Source organism: Zonotrichia leucophrys, chromosome Z (genome assembly GCF_028769735.1).
Source record: "Zonotrichia leucophrys gambelii isolate GWCS_2022_RI chromosome Z, RI_Zleu_2.0, whole genome shotgun sequence".
NCBI lineage: Eukaryota > Metazoa > Chordata > Aves > Passeriformes > Passerellidae > Zonotrichia > Zonotrichia leucophrys.
The window spans coordinates 75,218,915-75,240,042 of NC_088200.1; the positions used below are offsets into that span (position 1 = coordinate 75,218,915).

At 42.9% G+C, this 21,128-nt stretch overlaps 2 protein-coding genes across 5 annotated transcripts in view; one reads left to right on the plus strand and one right to left on the minus strand.

Annotated features, from left to right (window-relative positions):
* The window catches only part of MSH3 (mutS homolog 3), a 75,791-nt gene extending 70,574 nt beyond the window's left edge, over nucleotides 1-5,217 (minus strand). Inside the window, exons 1-4 of the mRNA XM_064736810.1 lie at nucleotides 5,066-5,217; nucleotides 3,314-3,437; nucleotides 2,521-2,720; nucleotides 1-192 (exon numbers count right to left, since the gene is read on the minus strand). Coding sequence (XP_064592880.1) covers nucleotides 1-192; nucleotides 2,521-2,720; nucleotides 3,314-3,437; nucleotides 5,066-5,167 — 618 coding nt within the window. The 5' untranslated portion in view covers nucleotides 5,168-5,217. The remainder of the gene's footprint in view (nucleotides 193-2,520; nucleotides 2,721-3,313; nucleotides 3,438-5,065) is intronic.
* Nucleotides 5,125-19,744, plus strand: DHFR (dihydrofolate reductase). Of its 4 annotated transcripts, XM_064735701.1 has the most exons (7): nucleotides 5,125-5,346; nucleotides 5,775-5,824; nucleotides 7,255-7,360; nucleotides 8,290-8,416; nucleotides 11,292-11,407; nucleotides 13,036-13,155; nucleotides 19,224-19,744. In XM_064735701.1, the coding sequence occupies exons 1-6, from the start codon at nucleotides 5,204-5,206 to the stop codon at nucleotides 13,121-13,123; spliced, it is 630 nt and encodes a 209-aa protein (XP_064591771.1). In that variant the 5' UTR covers nucleotides 5,125-5,203; the 3' UTR covers nucleotides 13,124-13,155; nucleotides 19,224-19,744. The 4 variants fall into 4 exon arrangements, with proteins under 4 accessions (XP_064591771.1, XP_064591770.1, XP_064591773.1 ...); XM_064735700.1 differs by lacking the exon at nucleotides 19,224-19,744 and having other exon boundaries at nucleotides 5,126-5,346; nucleotides 13,036-13,213; XM_064735702.1 differs by lacking the exons at nucleotides 5,125-5,346; nucleotides 19,224-19,744 and adding an exon at nucleotides 5,470-5,559 and having other exon boundaries at nucleotides 13,036-13,213.
* The last annotated feature ends 1,384 nt before the right edge of the window (nucleotides 19,745-21,128 follow it).

Below are 21,128 nucleotides of genomic sequence, written 5' to 3' on the forward strand. Positions count from 1 at the left end.
AAAGAACCGGTATTTGTATCCACATTCCACACACAAAACAGCATCTTTATACTTTTTCTTCATTTCTATAAACTGGAGCTCTAGTGGAGTGTAAATGCTTTTGGTTCTTTTATTAAGATTTGTCTCTGAAGAATTTTGAGAATTTTCATAGGACTTAAGAGAAAACTGGCTAAGATTACATTGTAACTCCTCCTGTGAATAAAAGGTGGAAAAGTGGAAATTAGGAATCATCAAACAAATCAGTCACCCCTCCTTAGGTTTGCACTGACCACAGAGCCAAAGATTGCATTGAAGAGCCCCAAGCTGCAGCACAACTATTGCAGCAGGATATACAGAACACAGTGCATTTGGAATGAAAATGAATTAAAAAGTCATGAAAGTCAGAGTTAGTTAGCCCTCAGACAGCTGGGGGGAAATCAGAACCCTATTGTATCATAAGCTCCCAAAGCACAGATCAAGACAATGCAGGCTGCAGAGACCTGGCAGTCCAAACAGGCCATATATTGAAATAAGGATGAGTTGCTGCTCCAGTTTAGAGGTGAGAAACTCCAGCATGAAGAGATAAATGGTGTTCCAAAAATCCACAGGAAACCAAGGAACAAACCAATCTGAGTCTCAGTTCCCTGTCTCAGCCACCAAAATCATACTCCTTCTCCAGTTCAGCAAACCTCTCAGAACAACTTAAACACAGAAAATCAGCACTACAGTTTCTAAAACCTCAAATGTGAAACGCTTTGAGCTCACTCTGTCTGCAGTTTATCATTTGCAATGACATTATGTAGCCTATTCTTGCCAAGCAAGTTCAGCTCTACCATGCTGAGCTGCTCTGTATTGTCAGCAGTGATGGGTTCAGAAGTGCAAAGGAAAAATGCTGAGAAGTCTTTCACTTACAGCAAAATTCCTCCTCCTTACACCACAAGATCAAATACAGATAGTATTGGTTAAAAAAATACAAAGACAACACCCTCCAGAATTTCTTAAAGCATATGACTATCCAAAACAAAATCAGGTCGTGCTATAAATTCTGCATCTGCAAACAAATGAAATAAACTTCCATTTCTACACAGGGTCCCATTCAGATTACAAGAAACAAAGTGAACCAACTGTTTAGTAGCAATGGTAATTCAGAAAAAAACAAACAAAAAAAAAAAAAAAAAAAAAAACCCCAAAAAAAAAAAAAAACCAGATGGCTTAAATCTTATATATCTTGGGTCATGAGAATGTACAAAGTGTGCAGTCAGAGAACAAGTGGGGAAAAACAGCACTTAGACTTAGCTGTAACTGCAAAATCCTCACAACTGCACACCACTAAGTAAGAGAACCCAGCCTAGCTCAAATAAAGCTGCCCTGCACCTAGAACTTGGGTGGCCTCAGGAGCTCAGATGTCTCTGCTGCAAAATCCTCAGCTCACAGACTCAGCACTCTTTGGCCCAAGGTCTGTGCCAGCCAAACAGGGTGACCTGGTCTCATTTTACAGGAAACTGTCATGACAAACCACGTGAAATAAGGGCATGGAACCAGGCAAGAGGAGTAGAAACAAACACAAAAGCCGACTTGGTGACATGGTCTGAGTTACCAGCTAGAGGAAGATTACAAAGTAAAAAGCAGGACACAAACAGCTAAAAGGATCCCTTCCAAGGAAGATCAAGTTTTCTGGGTTCTCTAACTGGCCACATCCTCATAACCTCAAGCCCTCACCACAGCAGAATTCTTGCCACAAGCTGCTCACTTCAGCATTTGGACCCCACATCCACTCAAAGCAGAACCCCTCCCAGGTGAAGGCCACAGCCCTCGGACAAGGAAGGTTAAAATCAGCTTTTCGTCCAAGCTCCTTCCCCCAAAGAGCCAGATGGAGAACTCCACCAAAGAGCAGCCACCAGAGAAAGCCGTGAGATGCATTCTAGGACCTGAGCAGCTGACCCCCAAACCCCCCCAATTAACTGATGTTAACTACTCCCATAAGTGAAGGGGAAGCAAAATACCATTACTCCATTCAAGTCTCTTGACTTGCACCATAGATATCATCACGACAATTTTTTGTGTGAGCTACCCCCCACCTTCTGCAGATGAAAAAGCAGTGAGAAAAATCTTTACTAGTTAGATTTACCAGCAACTAGATTAAGCCACATCTCAGTGATAACCCTACACGATGTTTCTGCAAAGAATGCCAGCTGGAAGTTTGAGAGCCCACACCTGGAACTGAAAGGAAGCTGAGCAAAGTGCCTCTCTGAACATGTGTTAATTATTAAGGTGCTACAGCTTCCTTCACAGGCACAGGTGACACCAGCAGGGCTTCTGTTCCCTCAGGATGCTGCTGTTCAATGGTATCACTGAGGAGCCAGAGCAGCCAGCCTGCTCACCATGCAAGGAGCTTCAGGAAGACATCTGTACACAACTACAGGTCTGTGGGGTTCTGCTGCACCACTCCACATCACAGGAGCACAAAGGGCAGCCCGTGCCAGAGTTTGCTGATTTAACTCATAACAAGCAATCCACACACAGGGGCAAAGCTCTGCATACCTTCTGTGCCACCTTCGGGCCACTGTCCCAAGATGGGAGAGGATTTTGCAGTTCTGAGCTCCTCCTGGGACATTTTTCCTTCTCCTGAAAGCCATCCTCCCGGAGGCTGGTGCACTGCTGGTTCGAATCACTGCAGAACTCTCTCAGCCTGCCCAGAGTTTCCAAACAGATACGGGACTTCTCACGCTTCTGAGATTCTTCTTTTGGTGAAAATTCACAACAAAAACACATTAGCAACTTATTTTATAAAACAGAACATCTATCAGAAGAACATCAGTAAGCACAGACACAACCATTTTGCTCCACATCTCTTTTCACTGTGCTCCCTCTCCTCTCCCACTGCAGTATTTCTGCCAGCCTGACCCTGCACTTAAACAGCTTGGTTACCTTCCCTGGAAAACCAATATTCCTCACATGTGTGCTTCTCTGTAAGTGGGAAGAGATTATTTTTAGGACTGACAACTGCACAGCCATAAAGTTAGCTAAGAAGACTGGGAATCAAGCAGATTTTCTTTCAATACGCTTCTTTACGCAGACAGTATTGCCTCTTGAGGGTGTGCTAGTGATACTTCAAAGCATCACACCAACAACTTTAATACCGTTCCCACTTTGAAACTCAAGAGGCTAATTCTTGCTATCGAAAAGTAATGAACTTTACATTCACTGGTTTTCATACCAGCATTACTTTATTAAATTCTCTGCTCAAAGCCAGATGGAACTCAGGCATTTCTGAGGCAACAGAGCAGCTGACAATGAAAAACAATGCTTGAGGGTTTGCTAACAGTGAACTCACTTTTATCCTGAGTCTTCAGTGGGTTACAGATCTCTTCCAGAGTAATCTGCCGTGCCTTGGTCTTCTTTTCACATGGTTCATTGCTTTCAGTAGATGTGCTCCTTTTTGTGCCACATTTAGAAGCCTGAAAAGCAAATTAAGCTAATAAGTTCAGTTACCTTTTCTGTTTGCTCTTCTCTGAAAGAGAACAAACAGCTTCACAATAAGTTAAGGCAAAATTGTCCAACCTCCCATCCCTGGTATTGCTCAAGGCCAGATTGGAGGAGCTTGGAGCATCCTGCTTCTTAGATGTATTTTGAAACATGCATTTAGAACACTATGTAAACAGAAAATTCACCAATTTTGCTGTTTCATCATTGACCTTTTGCAAGAACCTTTACTAAATATGAAAAAGTAACTTGTAAATCCAACAGAACATAAACACTTCTCACAGAAGCACACAACAGGTGCTTTCAGCAGCTTGCATCCACATTTCATATCGTGACCTCAGATAGTTTAACCATGGAATTTAAATTTCCTTGGAACTAAGCAGGAACTCTAACCTCACCAACTAAACCCAAAACCTCCACATAACCACAGCCCACATGAGTAGCAGTTTTCAAGCCCACTGTTAAATACCACCAAATTAACACTAATTAGGAAGCCTCTTCTACAAGGGCAGAAAGATGTAACTACACCTTACAACATATATTTGGACCAAAGGCAACCCAAGTAGCTGACTGAGCAGGGGCAGCTGCGGCACACGGGGGCCCTGAGCCTTTCCTGAGCCTGCCGGGCCTGCAGGGATGTACACCGACATCCTCATTTACATCCCTAAAACTTGCTAATTGCAGGAGCCCTTGACTAAGGGATGCAGCTGCTGCCTGTCCCACTGGTCAGGTCTCATTTCTGGCCCATCAGGCTGTGATCACTTTGATCACAGCCTGATCACTTCTGAGAATACACAAAGATCAAACCCCAGAGAACATCCTGACTTATGATAACCTTAATATTATTCCACATTTTGCAAAACTGGAAGGCACAGGGGTTCAACACTGGTGTGAAGCAACAGTGGCATGGACCAACATGCTGGCCTTGCCCAGATCACCAAACCTGGGCCAAGCCCCAGCTCCCCTGTAACAGGCACATCCTGCATTACAGAATCCCAGGGGATTTGGGGCTGGAATGTCCCTCTGGAGCTCCCAGCCCAGCCCTGGCCAGGCAGGGTGCCCTGGTGCATCCCACAGCAAGGTGCCCAGCTGGGGCTGGGATGGCTCCACACAGGGACGCTCCAGGCCCTCCCTGGGCAGCTGTTGCAGGGCTCTGCTGTCCCTCCATGCACACAAGTTCTCCCTCCTGCTGCCCTGCCCCTCGCTGCCCGCCCTTTGATGGCCGCTGCTGCTGCTGCTGGCACTGGCAGCACCGAGCAGAGCCCGGCCCGTGCTCTGGCAGCCCCTGCAGATGTTGGGGGGCATCGATGGCATCCCTGGCAGCGTTCCCTTCTGCAGCCTGCCCAGCCCAGCTCCCGCAGCCTCTGCCCAGCACACAGATGCTGCACAGCACAAAAATTCTCTCTGGGCCCTGCCCAGCAGCTCTGTGTCCTTCCTGCACGGCTGGCCCTGAGGACCCGGGCACCGGTGCCCACACAGATCGTACAGCTGGGAGCTGGCAGCCTGTCCCGCAATGTCCGTTCCGCAGTCAGGGACACCGGGATGGACACCGGGATGGACACCGGGATAGCGGGCCGAGCCCGCCCCGCCCCGCCCCGCGCACCGTGTAGCGGGGCCCGCTCTCGTCGCCGCTCGCCGCCGCCCCGAAGAATCTGCTCAGCACCGGCTGCCCCGCGGCCCCGCCGCCCCGCCGGCCCCGCGGCATGGCCGGGCCCCGCGCCGCGGCACCGCCTCCCGCCGGATGCGCCCGCTAGGCCCGCCCCGGCACGGCCCCGGCGCGGAGCGGAGCGGCCCGGCCATGGCGCGCTCGCTCAACTCCATCGTGGCCGTCAGCCAGAACATGGGCATCGGCAAGGACGGGCGGCTACCCTGGCCGCCGCTCAGGTACCGCGGCCCGCCGCCGCTGCGCCCCCCGCCCGCACTACAGCCCCCAGCGTGCTCCGCGCCGCGCGGCAGCGGGCTGGTGCGGCGGGGCCGCGCGGGGCGCGCTGGGAGCTGTAGTGCTTGAAGGGATGCTGTGTGAGGCGGGAAAGCGTGGCGGGAGTGCGACTGTGGGGTTGTTTTTTGCGTGGGCTCTCTCTCATGCGGTGGCCGCAGGTAATCGCTCATGCGAGCACAGCTGGGAGACAAAGGTCTCGTCTCGGCCAGGCACCGGCTAAGCTCTCCCCAGCCGCCTCTCCCCGGCCTCCAGCAACATATCCATCACGGGGGGATTTTTCATTGAAATAAAGAACTTGCAGAAAAGAAATATATATAAATTAGAGAACTTATTCTTAAGGCACGTTGTAACGCAGTCCGTGCTTCCCCGGCAGGAATGAGTACAAGTACTTCCAGAGAATGACGAGCACCGCCCGTGTGGAAGGTAACGTGTGGGGCGTGTGGCGCCCCAAGCTCGGCTCCGGCCTTTCCCTGCCTCGGCCCTCTGCCCTGCCTGCCCTCACAAGTCCCACCTGTATTTCAACCCTTTCAATCGCCCGGGCTAGGTGAGGAAAGAGGATGAAGCCGGTATTTCAGAGGAGTTGCAGATTGGTCCTCTTAGGGAGCAATTTTCAAGTCCTTCTTTCACCAGAAGAATAGAAAACTTCATCTAAAGTTTATCTAACAAACCTTTAACGTCCAAGTTAAAATGGGAAGGTTTTCACAAGCTGCTTAATTAGCAGGGGTGGTTTGGTTTTTTTCAGTCTGCATTAGCTTATCTCGCTGGTTTGCTGTGGCTCAGCCTTGGCCATTGGACCCACCCTTCTGACCCTTGTGTCTAATTTTGCTGAGTTTTCTGAGTGCTGAGCCAAATCCATGCACCATAAAGTCCAAACCACAGAGCAGAAATACTTCAGTTGTTTGTCAACACTGTCACTTTTTCATGGTTTGTTTAGGGTTTTTTTTATCCGGTTAAAATTCACTTGTTTGTTAAAAACTCACTTTTGGTCAGCTTCGTATATTTCTATATTTTGATTAGGTGCCATACTCCATTTTCTGCCTTGAAAGTCTGTTTTGATTAGGAGAGTTACTCAAATTGTCTGATTTCAATGTTCCATAATCCGCAAGGAATGCCTGATCTCATTTTGAAACAGTTCTGAGTGAAAAACTTTACATATGTTTAGAAGACCTGGTTCAACCCTTTGCAACCCTGTGTTTACTAAAAAAGGGCAGAACACAACTGACAGTTGTCAGTCTTTTTAGATGTCTGCAAGTTGCATCTTACCTGGCAGAAATAAGCTGTGATCAAGAAAAAAGATGTTTGAAATATAATTACAAAGAAACATTTTGCTCTGTCCTGCCTGCAGATCTTTTGATAAGCTGTGATCTCAGATGCTGGGCAGGTAAAGTGCTTCATAACCAGACTTCTCAATGGATTGTGCTGCCATAAATCTTCACACAAGGGATGTCACCTTTGCCTCTGTTGTGTCTCATCCTGGAAACAACATGGAAAGAGTGACCATGTTGGCATTGTGGTTTTTTTGTCTGATAGCTCCTTTTCCTCATGAAGAGAAACATTCCTTTCCTTAGCAGTTTTACGTATGAGAGGTAATCAGGTTATGAATTTTTGGGTTTGGTCAGAAATCGTATTTATGTGTGAATATTAGGGTATGATTGATCACCTGTAGCACTTTGGCTTTGGGTTTAATTTGAGTGGTTCTTCTGCTGGAAGTTGTTGTGACTTTATAAATCAGTTCTCATTTGAGAACTGGGGCCTGAGCTTGTGCTTTTGCTAACTGCTGCAGAGGGGCTTGGAAAGGCAGGGGAGGTCCATCAGTGTCTCTAAACAATTCAAATCCATTCTCTCCTGCTCAGGTAAACAGAATGCAGTGATAATGGGTAAAAAAACGTGGTTCTCCATCCCTGAGAAGAACCGTCCTTTAAAAGACAGGATTAATATTGTGCTTAGCAGGGAGCTCAAGTAAGTATGGTAAATAAGGGCCCTGTAAAACAAATACAAACCTGCACCAAGAAATGTCTGTAGTGCTACAGCATACAGTCGTCCCAAATGTAGCATTTTTGATACCTGTTTAGAAAGCATTTAGAACCACAGTCTGCTGTTGGTTCTGAGTGTTATGACTACCTTACTCTTAATTTTGAATATTTAAAAATTCATTCACAAGGTAATTGTCATTACTTTGCTTCATGAGTACTGCTTTTCACTCTACTCACAAACCATTTGACAATTTTCAGTAGTATTTCTGACTCATTTAACTCTATTTCTCCAGTCCCTGCATACACTGGTGGCCCAGAGTTCATTTTTTGAAGTTCATTTTTATTAGGATTTGTGGATGAACTGTCCTTTTCAGAACTCACTTCTTGAATGCATCACCCACAGTCACACAAATATTTTTAAACACAAATGTCCATTTGTAATGCTTTATTGCTTTGGAGGATGTAGGTTGATTTGCAGGTGGTTATGTGAGAATATTGGCTTTTCAGCTGGTTTTGTTGAATGAAATATTAACGTTCTGAAATTCAAATCAAAATCTACATTTTATTTCTTGATTATCTGTATTGAATGATCTATGTTTAATTTATAGATTGTCTTTATCTTACAGATATGTAAATTTCTCAGTCGCACTTTTTCAGAAATATGCTGTGAAATTCCAGATTCTTTATTTAGAATGCCTTCTAAATTGTAGTTATGCTGTGATCTGTTGAGCAATACTACAGTCAGATGAGACTTCAAACATAATTCAGCAATAACAGGCACTTCAAAATAATTAACTGACATGCTGCATGTGGTTATTTGTTAATTCAGCAAAGCACATTTTGTGTCTAGAGTGTATTGATGATCGTGATCAATTGTCCTTGATTTATTCAGTAACAGAGCTTTGCTTTTTCTAGGGAAGCCCCAAAAGGAGCACATTATCTTTCCAAAAGTCTGGATGATGCTCTAGCTCTTTTGGATTCACCGGAGCTGAAAAGTAAAGTAGACATGGTTTGGATCGTGGGAGGCACTTCAGTGTACAAGGTACATTTAGCCTCCTCCTAAATTACTCATTTTCTCTGATGGGATGAGGATGAAGTTCCTATTACTGCTGCTTTAGGGGGTGCTTTCCCTTCACATTCCCAGGTCTCAGAGAGTAGGATCCCAACTCTCAAGCTCAGAATACCTGTCTAGAAGCTGAACATTGCTCTTGCCAGTGGGCAAGTGTCACCCTGTTATTGTGCTTTTGAGAGCTTTTCATAAATACCTAAATTGCTGGATTCTTCAGAAAAAGCCCATATTATTATGTTTATTTTACTGAGCCCGTGTTTTTGTGTTTATTTTACTGAGATTGCTGACTGACCCTGCAAAGGGTATGAAAAGAAGAAAAAAGGAAAAGTGCTCCAGCGTGTTTAGCCCGGAGTATGACACTTTGTACATGTAAATGGAGAAGAAAATAGGATTTAGAGAGGGGCTGACAGGTCATGGTGTTGCAATAACAGGAGATAACCACACAACACTGCTTTCCCATCCAGCAGTGTTCCTGCTGCTCCCACTCCCTGGGTCAAGAATTGTAAAGCAAATTCTGTTTAACAGTAAAAGGAACAGTGCTGCTGCCCTGTAGTCATTACAGGCATGCTGGGAGATAGGCTGCAGTTGTTGCTGGGCACTCAGACGTGAGATGTGTGGTGACAGTGCCATAATGCACCTGGTGGGGAGTCAGGGCTTGATACTGTGCCCTGTGCACAGGGTAGCAAAATGCATTTCTCTGGTACTTCTTGCCTTTTGTGCTTTTCGTGAACCTCTGTGTCTGAGGAAATGCATCTTTGACAGTAAAGGAATGAAGTAGTTAGGGATTGCTGAGATTGTTAGAAGATGAGGTGAAATAGCACTGTTGTTCCTCGTGGTGAAGTCCACCGTGTGTTCCCTGTGTAGATGCATTCAGCCTGTAATCAGATGTTATCCTACAGATAACCTTTTTTAGACCATGACTCACCAATACTCACATTATAAATCGGCAGTTTTGATCGAGAATAAATTGGAAAGTACTATTTGTACTGATCAGTACAAGGGAAAGTGCAAAGTAATAGGAGACCTGGCTATCCTGGACATGGACAAGCATTGAGAGAGATGGGAATGTCCAGTGTGAAGAAGGGAAGGCTCCCTGCAAGTAATATTTTTAGTGCCTGTGTTAAAGATGCACAAAGGATTTTACAGGAATATTTCCATTATACTATGTAGAAATGCGTGGGAAATAAAATAGCAATTGGTAATTGAAGAGAAAAATTTTGTTCAGTAGTTGTGGGTATTTGGTTTTAAGGCATTATTTTGATTCCACTAGTTTGTGTGGCTCAAAGGTTGAGACCTGATTTTGTTCATTAATACAGTCTGTTCTTTTTGCAGGTGGTTATGTGAGAATATTGGCTTTTCAGCTGGTTTTGTTGAATGAAATATTAGCGTTCTGAAATTCAAATCAAAATATGCATCTTATTTCTTGATTATTTGCGTTTAGTGATCTATTATAGTGATTTAATTTATAGATCGTGTCTTTATCTTATATAAATTTCTCAGTTACACTTTTTCAAAAACACGTTGTGAAGTTCCAGACTTTTAACTTATCGTGCCTTCTAAATTACAGTTAAGCTGTGATAATTTAACTTCATTTGCACCGCCTGTGGTCGGTCCCTCCCTGTGCTCCTCCCTGGCCTGTTGTGGTGGTAGATAGCTCTTGATGGAGCTGAATTCCCCACAGGGTTGGATAGGAAGTTGATTTGTTCTTCCACTACAAAGCCGAAGTGTCTCTGTTTACAGAACACCTGTTTTTATTTGTGAAACAGATTATTATTCTGTCATTTTGCAAGTGTGACTCTTCTTACCTCTTACCCCTAAACAAAGAAAAATACTGGTATATGTGTACAAACTGGATGGACACCAGTTCAGTGCTGTTCGATGCTTGTGTGCTGTGACTTACCTCTTTCATTTCTAACTGTTCTCTAGTAGAGCAGCTTTTCTACAAATTAGCCTCTCAGCGGTGGTTAATTAATTTTATTGGATTCCATTTGTTATTACTTGGTTCCTGTGCTTGTTGAAGTAGTAGCTAATAGCCTGCTGCATGGTGAGTCACCTTCCACAAAAAGCACTGCTCGTTGCCAGTTTAAGCGAAAGAGAGGAACAGCTACAAGCTTTTCAAAAATGTATTGTAACCAGCCCCAGAGTAGCTTTTCATGGGTTACTGTAATGCCCGCAAGGTCTGGAAGAGTTGCCATTTTCAATCTCAAAACAAAATATATATTCCTAACTCCTGAGTTTGTTGGTGAAAGCCTCACCTAACAAACATTATCTTAGAACGTTTTCACCCAAGGACCTTGGAAATATAAATATCTCTGGAAATATCCAGAGATGCTGCACCTCGAATGCTGTGATCAGTTTTAAGCCCCTCACAGCAAGAAAGACATGGAGGTGCTGGAGCATTTCCAGAGAAGAGCAACAGATTCAACTTTGGAGTTCTACCAAGGGGTAGATTGATATCTGGAATTCCAAAAAATATAGCACAAATCCCTAGCAGTGATATTAAGCATCAGAACAAATTACCTTGTGATGTGGACATCTCTCAGCACTTAAACCTTCCTGTCTCCCAAAGAGGTGTGATTCAGAAATTGCTTGTTGCTACTGGGCCTACTGTTCCTTTCTTCTCACAGGGCTATTCAAATTTTGTTCTTAACTTCTGTCAGATACCCCAGGCCCTGAGAATAGGGTATTGCTGCCACTTACCAGGTGGAACTGACACAGGGTGAAATTACCCCTTTAGAAAGTGCTCTTCAGCAGAGTCTAAAAGAGGAGATTCAGGGTGTAATTTTCGCGGCTTTGCTAAAAGCCTGTGATACATAAAATTGTGACTGAGTTTGTGTTGTTTCTAAAGGCAGCAATGGAGAAGCCAATTCATCATCGATTGTTTGTGACAAGAATCTTGAAAGAGTTTGAAAGTGACACATTTTTTCCAGAAATTGACCATAAAGACTACAAGCTTCTAACAGAGTAAGTACCAAAATGAGTACCAGGCTTGTCTTCAGAGTAATCTAATTTGAATGTTTTAAGGGTCATATTAAAGGCCATGTTGGTTTGAGTTTGAGGTGAATTTTTCCCCAGAATCATACTTCACTTGCAACCTGGAATGGCACCACACTCTACACAGATTTTCTTGGAACTTGCTGTGTTTTTCACCTTTCCTATGATCTTCACAGTAAAGAATTGTCTATGTCAGTTTGCTGCAAAAATAGCTTTTTCCTATTGTTTCCTGGTTTAGAATTACTCAAATATTTACTAAGCTTTGTAACTCTCAGTATGTTGTTAGTAAATTGTATTTGGCCTCTGAATGTCTTTTATAAAATTGTCAAAGACAAATTTAATGGACTTGGGTGTAGAGGCTTGAGTTTTATGTATTTCTAAGGTTATTCCTTCCCTCTTGAGAAAATTCCTTCTTCCTAATAAATGCAGTAGGAAAAGGTGTACAAAAACTTACCATTTCTGCCATTCACTGTGGTTTCTTCTATATTATCTTTGCCATATTTCTGTTGTGTTTTTATGTTCTCTCCAACAAGATTTCACCCAACAGGCACTGAGGAGCAGTAACAATTGAGACCCCTGAATTTTTTGCCTCAAAACCAGAAGGACCAGACCTGTTTTCCTCCTGCTGCTCCTGTTTTGGCTCTCAGCTGGTTACAGAGCAGCAATGGAAGAAATAGAAAGTACAAGGAGTGAACCTCTCCTCGGGGGGCACAGGAATGGATTAGCACAGCTCTGGGGGAGGATAGGCAGGGGCAGGGAAGAGGGATGCAGGACAGACAAGGTGGGTGGGGAGGATGAGTCATCTCCTCCAGCTCCAATATATTGTGAACTACTCTGTGCTCATTTGAGTGTCCTGAGATCTGACCCCAGCGCTCCCTCTCGGCTGTTCCTAGCTATACGTTGTTTTTGGCCAATGTACTGAAATGAACATTGGTGTTAGAACATGATTTTGTAAAATCACAGGTAATTTCCTCACTGAAGTGGAAACCTGACGATGCCAAACCTTAGCAAATAAATTTAAAATGTATCTCTCCCTCAAAGTCAGTATTACTCATACAAAATCCTTCTTCTTTTGCGGGGAGATGAAAAGATTTTTGAAAGCATCTATTAATAAGAAGTGGTTTAGAAAACCTGGAATATAGAGGAACTCTTCCTGTGGTAGCAGTCACCTGTTTAGTAATCTCTTGCAAACTTGTAAAAAGCCTTGTCCTTAGCATTTCCTCTAAACCAACTTAGGAAAAGCAAGGCAAGGAAAAAAACCAAAATGTTCCATAATCTTGTCTTCCTTGGCTGACATTTTGAATAACATATTGGAGGCTTTAATAAAAAATGTTGGGTATTTCTTTAAGCCAAAAATAGGGGTGGTGTTGTTTTGTGTCAGAGTATGCCTTCTTGGTCTAAAAGACGTGCATATAAATCATGGATAGTAGTTAATATGAGTCCTAAAAATGGTGTACTGTTCTAAAAAACAATGTTTTCTTTTTTTTTTTTTTTCCAAATAACTTGCTTTTCTGGTTGGTTGGATAAATTACAGGTGAATCGTGATGATATTCTTACCTGCTTGTTGGCTTTTGCATTTTCTTCTCCTTTCTCCCTAGGTACCCAGGTGTCCCTGCTGATATCCAAGAAGAGAATGGGATCCAGTACAAATTTGAAGTGTATGAAAAAACTGTCATGGCACAATAAGGGAGGCATTTTGTACTTCTGTGTAAGGGCAGGTATTTTAAACCATGAAATTTTACCGAGTGTAAAGATTTAAAATTAAAATTTTTGAAGAAAGTCATGCCTGATGGTAAAATACCTCAGTAATGAATGGTTCCAAAAACCCCACCCCACACTTTGAAGGCACACCCTGCAGAAGGGGGTCTGAGCAATTCCACGACAAAGGTTGCAGGAGACCTTGCACTGATCCTACAATCCATGGCAGCATCCCTGACAATTCCACAGATAAGGAAAGGCATTAGATTGTGTTAGAGCTTTTCTACTGAATCAAAGAGTTTTAGCATCTCTCTTCTTGTTGAAAACACGCTGCACTGAGAAAGCACCAATCCTCCCAAGTTTGACTGGGGTGCTGTATCCATTGATAACAGCCTTATTGGAGTAGGGGTAAAGGTAAGCCAGCCCAGCAGGGGAAGGGGGATCAGGAAGTCTCATGCAGCAGTTGAGGGGTGCACTGATCCAGGGCCTGTTGTCAGTGTTCAGGAGCACACAGTCACAGAATGATTGTAGGCAGGTGCTTTTATTGAAGAGCTCTGGGTGCCAGAGAGTTTGAGAGGAACACACTTTTATGCCCTTATCATTATATAACTATATATTAATTATTCAGCTTATATTGTTCTGTTGTATGCATTGATTTCATCTGAGCATGGATTCTGTAATTTCCATCAAGCCCCCCCAACATCATTTCTCGTTGTTTTTGTTACGATTAAACAATAATTATGTCCAGTTAAGAAACAGTCATCACATCTAACAATCATATCATTTATCACAGTCATTAAATGATTATACAGGTGCAGCCTAACGTTTTCCCAGGGCCTACCACCAGCCCTGTCCTTCCTAAAGCCTAAAAATATTAGGCTTTATAATATAATATAATATAAATATATAATATAATATAAAATTCCTAAATACTAAAAATATTAAATAAACTGGTAGAATTTACACTGATGTTCCCTTAGAATATCAGCTGTGAGCACCCCTTGAATTTCCCATGGCACTTTACTGCAACACCTAGCTGATAAAAAACATATTTGTTGCAGCACCTGCTCTGAGTTGTCTCAGCTTTCTCTGTGTTTCCTTTGAAACTGTAAGCACTTCCCTGTATTGATCTTCTTGTTCCGTGTGCTGATGTTACATCAATCGATAAAAACATGTTTATGCTTACATAATGCAGCAAGTAGTCTCCGGAGTTTGAAATTGACAGCACATTGTGGAAGGGGAGGAAAGAGACTGCTGCCAGGGAGATGTCATTTGTTTTTTTTAGATGCGAGTCACAGTGACCCTGGCAAGAGAATAACCTCCCGAAAGTGTTTAAAACATACCTGTTATAGGTCAGTGTTGAAAGCTCTGACAGTTTGCAAAGTACTGTGTTTAGGACAGCTGACATTTATTAAAAGTGGGAGAAAAGACTTCATGCAATGTTGGCTGAGGCCAACATACATTAGGAACTTTGTGCCTAAGTGCAGAGATAGGGTTCACTGAGGCCAGGATGTTTTGTAGCATCATTTCAAAGAACTTCTACCTTGGGTGCAAAAACAAGCCTGCTGAGAACATAAGTGGTTATTCTTGATTCTTTGTGGACTCACTCAGTCCTCCAGATTTAACCATGTCCTTTGTCAGATACAACAACAAATTAAGTTAATTGACGTTTCGTGGAAATGCGAACTTCTGTCTCCTACTTGAAACTTTTCAGAACATAATGCTGTTCATTTAGTGTGGCTCTCTGCCACGAAGATCCATTTTTGTTTGGTGTGGTTTTCAGCAGAAGCACTGCATTGGGACAGCACCTTTTGTACCACAGCTTTTCAATGTACAGAGCCCTGTCGAGAGCTAGGAGGATGCATTTGGCTGCAGTGAAGCTGAACCCAAAATCATGTTCACCCCACAGACGGACAGCCCAGGCACTGCTCTTCACCCACACCAAGGAGAAAGGCTTGCTGTCTCAGGGTGGGTGTGGGTCTGTGCTCAGCAAGCACACACAGACTGTTTGCTCTCAGTGTGTTGTGAGGGTGGTTACCTCTGTTACCTGGCCCCTGTTACTTGCCCAGGGTAAAAATAAGTCTCTCATCATACTGTGGCTTGAAGAGAAAAAAAACCTGTGTTCCAAATGCGTCTTCCCCATGTTTTGTTTACTCCACCTCATTGATGAATGATTCCTTGAAAAGCCATAGATTCTCATTATGTCCAGTGCAGGGGGAAATGTCATGTTTTTACCCAGTTGCATGCAGCTAAGTGCAATGAACAGCATCATGAGTGACAGTGTAATTACCAATCACCAAGAAAAGTCTATACAGGTATAATTTAATCCCCCTCATTCATGCTTTACCAGGAACTAACTGTTCCAAACATATTAAAATCTTAATTTTCAAAGATAATACTAGATTTAACAAGATAGCTAAAACCAGAGGGTTTGCATAAAAAGTCAAAAACAAACATAAATGTTTTTATTGCTTGTCTATTACTCATTATCTCTTATCTGACAGTGGACAGCGATTTCCATTTGGCTGTAGAAAGCTGATGTTTTCAGTAGTGTTAGAGCCACGGTGTATTCAAGGTCAGAGCTGGGAACATTCCAACAACAAATCTCTATCGTGGACAGCAATCCGTGGAAAAGAAAGGTACACTCTGAAAAATAAGTTAGCTAATTTAGCAAATAAAATACTATTAGTATTTATACAGAAGAGCGGGGGAAAAACAGGAAGGGGAGAATAGCAATGATTACCTTATTCAGGTTATCTGAGGAGAGCACTGGTAGCACTTGACTTGACTTCTTAGTGGGGAACAGACAATTGTGTTGACTTCATCTGACAACAGCTAATTTGCTGGGGACTTAAACCTAAACCCAAACTTAGCCTGACTTAAAAAGTTTTGCTAGCAGAAGACGGTGGGAGCAGGCAGAGGCAGCAGCTGACTTGGAGGGAAGGGTTGTTCTTTAATCAGGATAGAAAATTCGGTGACAGATGAGCCTGGTAAAGTACAAAACTGGGAGATGCCTCCCTTGTTGTTGTTCAGGTGTGCATTAGCTGTTTCTGCTTGCCCTGGAGGGCTGTAGGAATAAAGCCAACCAAGTTAGGGTAAGGCTGGCTGAAAAATCTGAAGAGCCAGATCCTGAAACAGAAAAGTGGAAGAGGAGAGAGATCGTTGTGTCTCCTTTCTCTAACCTCAAAGCAAAATTCATACAAAGAAGCCTTTTGTTAGATTAATTGACATGGTTGGAAAAAGAATAGATGAGCTCTTAAGCAGAGGTCTATTCTGATGACATTTTCAGGACTTTTTTTCGAGTGACTTAGACAATGGCTTACATTGCAAAAGTTGTCTGTTCATCTCCAATTAAATTGCGTGGGTTAAAGTAGATTATCTTTCCTCATATATCTTGTTTTGCTCTTTTTATCATTTGATGGTTTAGCTACAGCATTTCTATATCCTCTTCAGTCCCTGAGCTGTAGTCCTCACCATTCTGTTCCTTATCTCTTCAGTTGTCCCATTGGATGCTGCATTGAAAATTTACAGAAATTCAGAGAATTGGGTTGATCAAGAGACCTAGGTATTTCAAATAGATGTCTCTTAAGTATGTTCTTATTTATGATTAAGTGATGGTGAAGTGGGTTTTTTTTTGAAATTGGGCCTCGTATTTGCCTAAGCAAACAAAGCTGTAGGCATGAAAATAAATATTTTGTTAAGTGATGTGTGCTGTGGAAAAAAAAAGGAAAAGTAAATGCAGAATAAACAGAACCTGAGAGGGCAAGAAATGAATGATACACCATTACCCATGGAGCCCTAAATCAATCTCTTTTCCTTCCTTGAACAGTTCAGTTTAACAAGTTCCTAACACCAAGCAGAGTCTTCTTCAGTAAGCAAGCCATTATTCAAAGCCACACAATCATTTATAAATTATGTCATTGATTTAATTGAGATGGACACTTGCATAAAACCAGACACTTGCGTAAAACCAGAATATTTTCACGTTCATGCTTCCTCCAAATGCAGTTTTCCACACAAAACCCTGCTGGGAATACTCACATTGGTTTTGGACAGCTGTCCCAGTGGATGGATTACCAGCCCTTCTCTGGAGATCCCTGCTTCACCTCAATAACTTAAAATGGATTGGGCCACTGAATTGCACTAAAGGTTGTTCAGTTGTACTAAGGAGCACTTTAGAAGCGTTTAGTCTTTTTAGTTCTGTATCAGTACCTCATTGAACATGTCCAAAAAAGCTCCTGGAAATTATTTCTTGTGAAAACAGCTGGGAAAAGAGCTTCATTTTCACAAGAGCACTTTTAATCACTATACCTCCTCTTGTTAGGTTTTGCTCAAAAAGATTAAAATTTAGATCTGGTCCCATCAGCAGTCCTAGGTGGAAAACCTCATTAATGTAACATATCTAAGTTTAGAATTATTTATTTTTTTCTAATTAATTTTAAATCCTTTTTTTCTCGTGTCTGTTGAGTTGTTTATCATGGTAAAAGGCAATCCATTTGACTGGAGCTCTTTACTCAGAGTATTTTTGTGCATATTGCTATTTCAGGCCAATCAAAATTGATTTCTTCAGTGTTGATTCTCAGTGGCTGTCATGAAATTATGGTTATCTTTCCAATGGAATCATGTAAATTCTGTTCCTTTTGTTGCAGACTAGTTTCACCTTTTTTCCTGCACAGTTCACTATATTTTTTTCGTAGTATGTAATTCAGATTCTTTTAGAAACTGCTCCAGACACAGAAGTACAGCCAACGTTCTGCTGCATTCTAAACAACCATTTATAAACGTATGCATGAGAAAGGTTCTGCTCTAAGGATGTTCACAGACTGTGGGAGCTGGCAAAAGATAGTTATCCCCTGAGCCTGCTGATTTATAGCAGACAGGAAGGTAGCACTTGAATTGTGCAGCCTTGCAAAGGCTGGTGCCTGTGGAACAAGACATTTATTGCAATATATTCTCTAAAGCTGTTAGAGGGAGCCCTGCTTCCGTCACCAGCCACAATTATTCCTGCAAGTGTCACAAGTGCAGTTCCCACACACACTCCGTTTTTTAATCGAAGTACTTGGCAATAAACCACCAAACACTTCAGAGAGATTATTTATCCAGGCAGAAAGCTCCATGTCCTAAACAGCTAATCAAGGCTTGATGGAAGCCAGGAGATACCTGGGCACTGGCATGATCTGCCTGGAGGCAGAGGGTCACACCAGAGCCTGGCGGGCCCACGGAGCAGGGACAGTGCAGTGGCCACGTGTGCCTCCAAATTGCCTGGGAAACAAACCAATAACATAACAAGGCTCTCCTCTAGATTTTACACCGCACGCATGGGGCTTTTGTGAGACACTTCATGGACTCCTAATTCCTTCTGTTTGGTTTTGGTCATTATTTTTGAAGCACAAAACATAGCACTCCACTTCTCTCTTAGACCTCTCAGATGATGTCTCTACATCACTACCATAATCCCCTTTCAAGAATTTGAACAAGCAAGCAGCTGTGCCTGTTACATTTTAGATGTATTTTTAAGAACACTGTTGTTTACAACATGAGCGCCTTCCTCTCAGCAAACGGTTCTACTACAATAAACATCTGCCTCTGTACCCAATGGTTTAGAATGTATTTAGGTATTTAATGCATTTATTTTTATGATTTACCAAATTAGTATATCATAAAAAAATGGTTTCAGGTTCTGGGTTTTTTTTTTTTTTCAGTCATCCCAACTAAACCAAGTTAATTAGGCTTCTATATTTTTCCATTCATTCACCATTTTGAAAATAATTCTATGCACTAATACCTAATAAAGTAACTGAATTACTAGAATGGCTTATGTTACATCAGTGGCTTATCATACATCAGGTTCAAAAATTTACAGGGCAGTGAACTAATATATAAGTAATTACATGTGTAAGCAATCATGGCTCCTTCCCTTGAATGAGTTCTTGCTGGTGTAGGCTGAGGCTGACCAGTACCAAACCGACACGATAGAGTGTTTACAATTTCTCATGGGAAGCAAAATCCCAAACTAGGGCAGGGGGTGAGGATGTCAGATGGAATTTAACTATTTCCATTCCTTTCTTTTCTCCTCCTGTGAACAAAGTGGAGCAGCTGACCTGGCTGATTGCCAGGATCCCCAAGACACAGGAAAGGCCCGAGTGTGGCTGATGACACTTGGGCCCCACAGGTGTGCCTCGACTGCCAGGTGCCAGGCCAGGGCTTTCAGCTCGGAGACTGCCTTCCCAAAGCAGGCTCCTGGGCTCCAGGCTGCAGTCCAGCACTGGGCTTCCTGCAACTTGCTGGCAGCTGACATCCAGAAAACTAAATTTGTCATTTTCCTGCCTACCTGCCCATATTTGGGCGCAGTTAATCCAGAATCATCCACCTGGGGCCATGCTGTGATCTCAGAAATGCCCGTCAGGTTGTGGCCTTGATGAGCAGCACCTCAGGGGCTGAGCTCCTCCAGAGCTACCAGAGACACTGCCTGCTCCCAGGATCTGGTGCTGGCTGATGAGCAAGTGCAAGTGGATGAACATTTTCCTTGTGGAACATTCCGAGAAAGTTGCCGAGCAGAATTGCAATCTGAACGGGACGTTGCTGTGACTAACACTGTGAACCTACAAACATTGGTGCTAAGTGAGTCCTTCCTGAGCTGGGGGGTATTCCCCACAAGGATGAACCTGTAGGTTCAAGGATTGTGCTCATCTGGCTCCATGAGTGTGTGACTCTGAATGTGCTGCACCAAATGGAGTAGGAATGTTGCTCTCTGATTCCTAAATGCACTAGATCCGTAAGTCAGGCCTGTGAGTTACTGTCATCCTTCTAGTAAATTCTACAGAGTCCTTTGTTAAATTCTTTGAATTAGGGTATTAATTCAGTGCCACTATGTTTAAGTGCTGTTAAATCTTTAGGCCTAAATCTTGGGTAAAGTCTGAGGCTACGTTTTGCAGGGAGGTCCATTCTGAACCCTGTGACTCAGTGACAGGGTCTCCCTTATCCCTTTGCATCCTCACCCTTTCCCATTCTCACTCTTTCTCCTGTTCTCAGCCTCCACATATATCACTTTCATTTGATTTTAATTTTAGATTGACTGACTCTCTGCACTTGAACTGTGAGTAGTAGAGTGAAACATGTCAATGAACTGTGCTGCACCTTCACTTTTATGTTAAACCTGATTTGGCAATACCTTTTCCAGTGATTCTTCGAGCAACCTAAAAGTATCTGTTTGTGACAAACATTTTTAGTTAATGAAAATTGTTATTAGAATTCTGCAACCATGGCACTTTCTCCTGGTACATATCCAGGTAGCCCAACTGTCGGTGAAATACAGGAGAGGGTTATCAAGAAGTATGATAAACAAATATGCCATGTGCATATGCAAACATCTTCTGTGTTTTATAATAAAATTTGTGCTTCATAGATGTGTTGCCTGCTCTGGCTTTCCAGTCTCCTTCATTTTTAGCAGGAACTTCTTGATTCCACAGTTGTTTTTCTATCCAACCAAGAGTATCCATGGTGATGTTTATAGGAAAAAAATCTAATTATCTTCATAAAAGTGTTCTTCCAAGAGCTGGTTTGATACGCGGGGTTTTTTGGGGGTTTTTTTGGTCAATGATTCATGTTGGCTATCAAGCTCAACAGCACAATGCAGGCAAGGATGGAAAGAATAAGAAAGGGGACATTTAGAGCTGCAAGAACTACAGAAGTGGTACTGTTTCAGCAGCAGGAGTGCTGGTATATACACAAGTGTACAGTGCCTCTCCATCTCACAGAACTAACTCAACAACAGGACTGTGAAGGGCAGTAAACTCCTCAAGAGTGGGTGCTCAGTACACAAGCTTTTCTGAGGCTGCATGGCAAAGACTGAGTATTAAGAATGTGGATGAGGTAGGGGAGAAAAGAAAACAACAATTGTTAGAATCTTACCACGGGCAGAAAAAGCCCCAAAACATCTGTGGACATTCTCCCAACTCAGTTTTTGAAAGAGAAGGTTAAAGAGCAACTGAGG

What these genes read in the sequence shown, in the direction of transcription:
- DHFR (XM_064735701.1), top strand. Translation starts at nt 5,204, where the DNA reads ATGCGCCCGCTAGGCCCGCCCCGGCACGGCCCCGGCGCGGAGCGGAGC. An exon ending in GAGCACCGCCCGTGTGGAAG is followed by an intron (nt 5,825 to 7,254) that starts GTAACGTGTGGG and finishes TCTCCTGCTCAG; the next exon opens with GTAAACAGAATGCAGTGATA. An exon ending in GTGCTTAGCAGGGAGCTCAA is followed by an intron (nt 7,361 to 8,289) that starts GTAAGTATGGTA and finishes TGCTTTTTCTAG; the next exon opens with GGAAGCCCCAAAAGGAGCAC.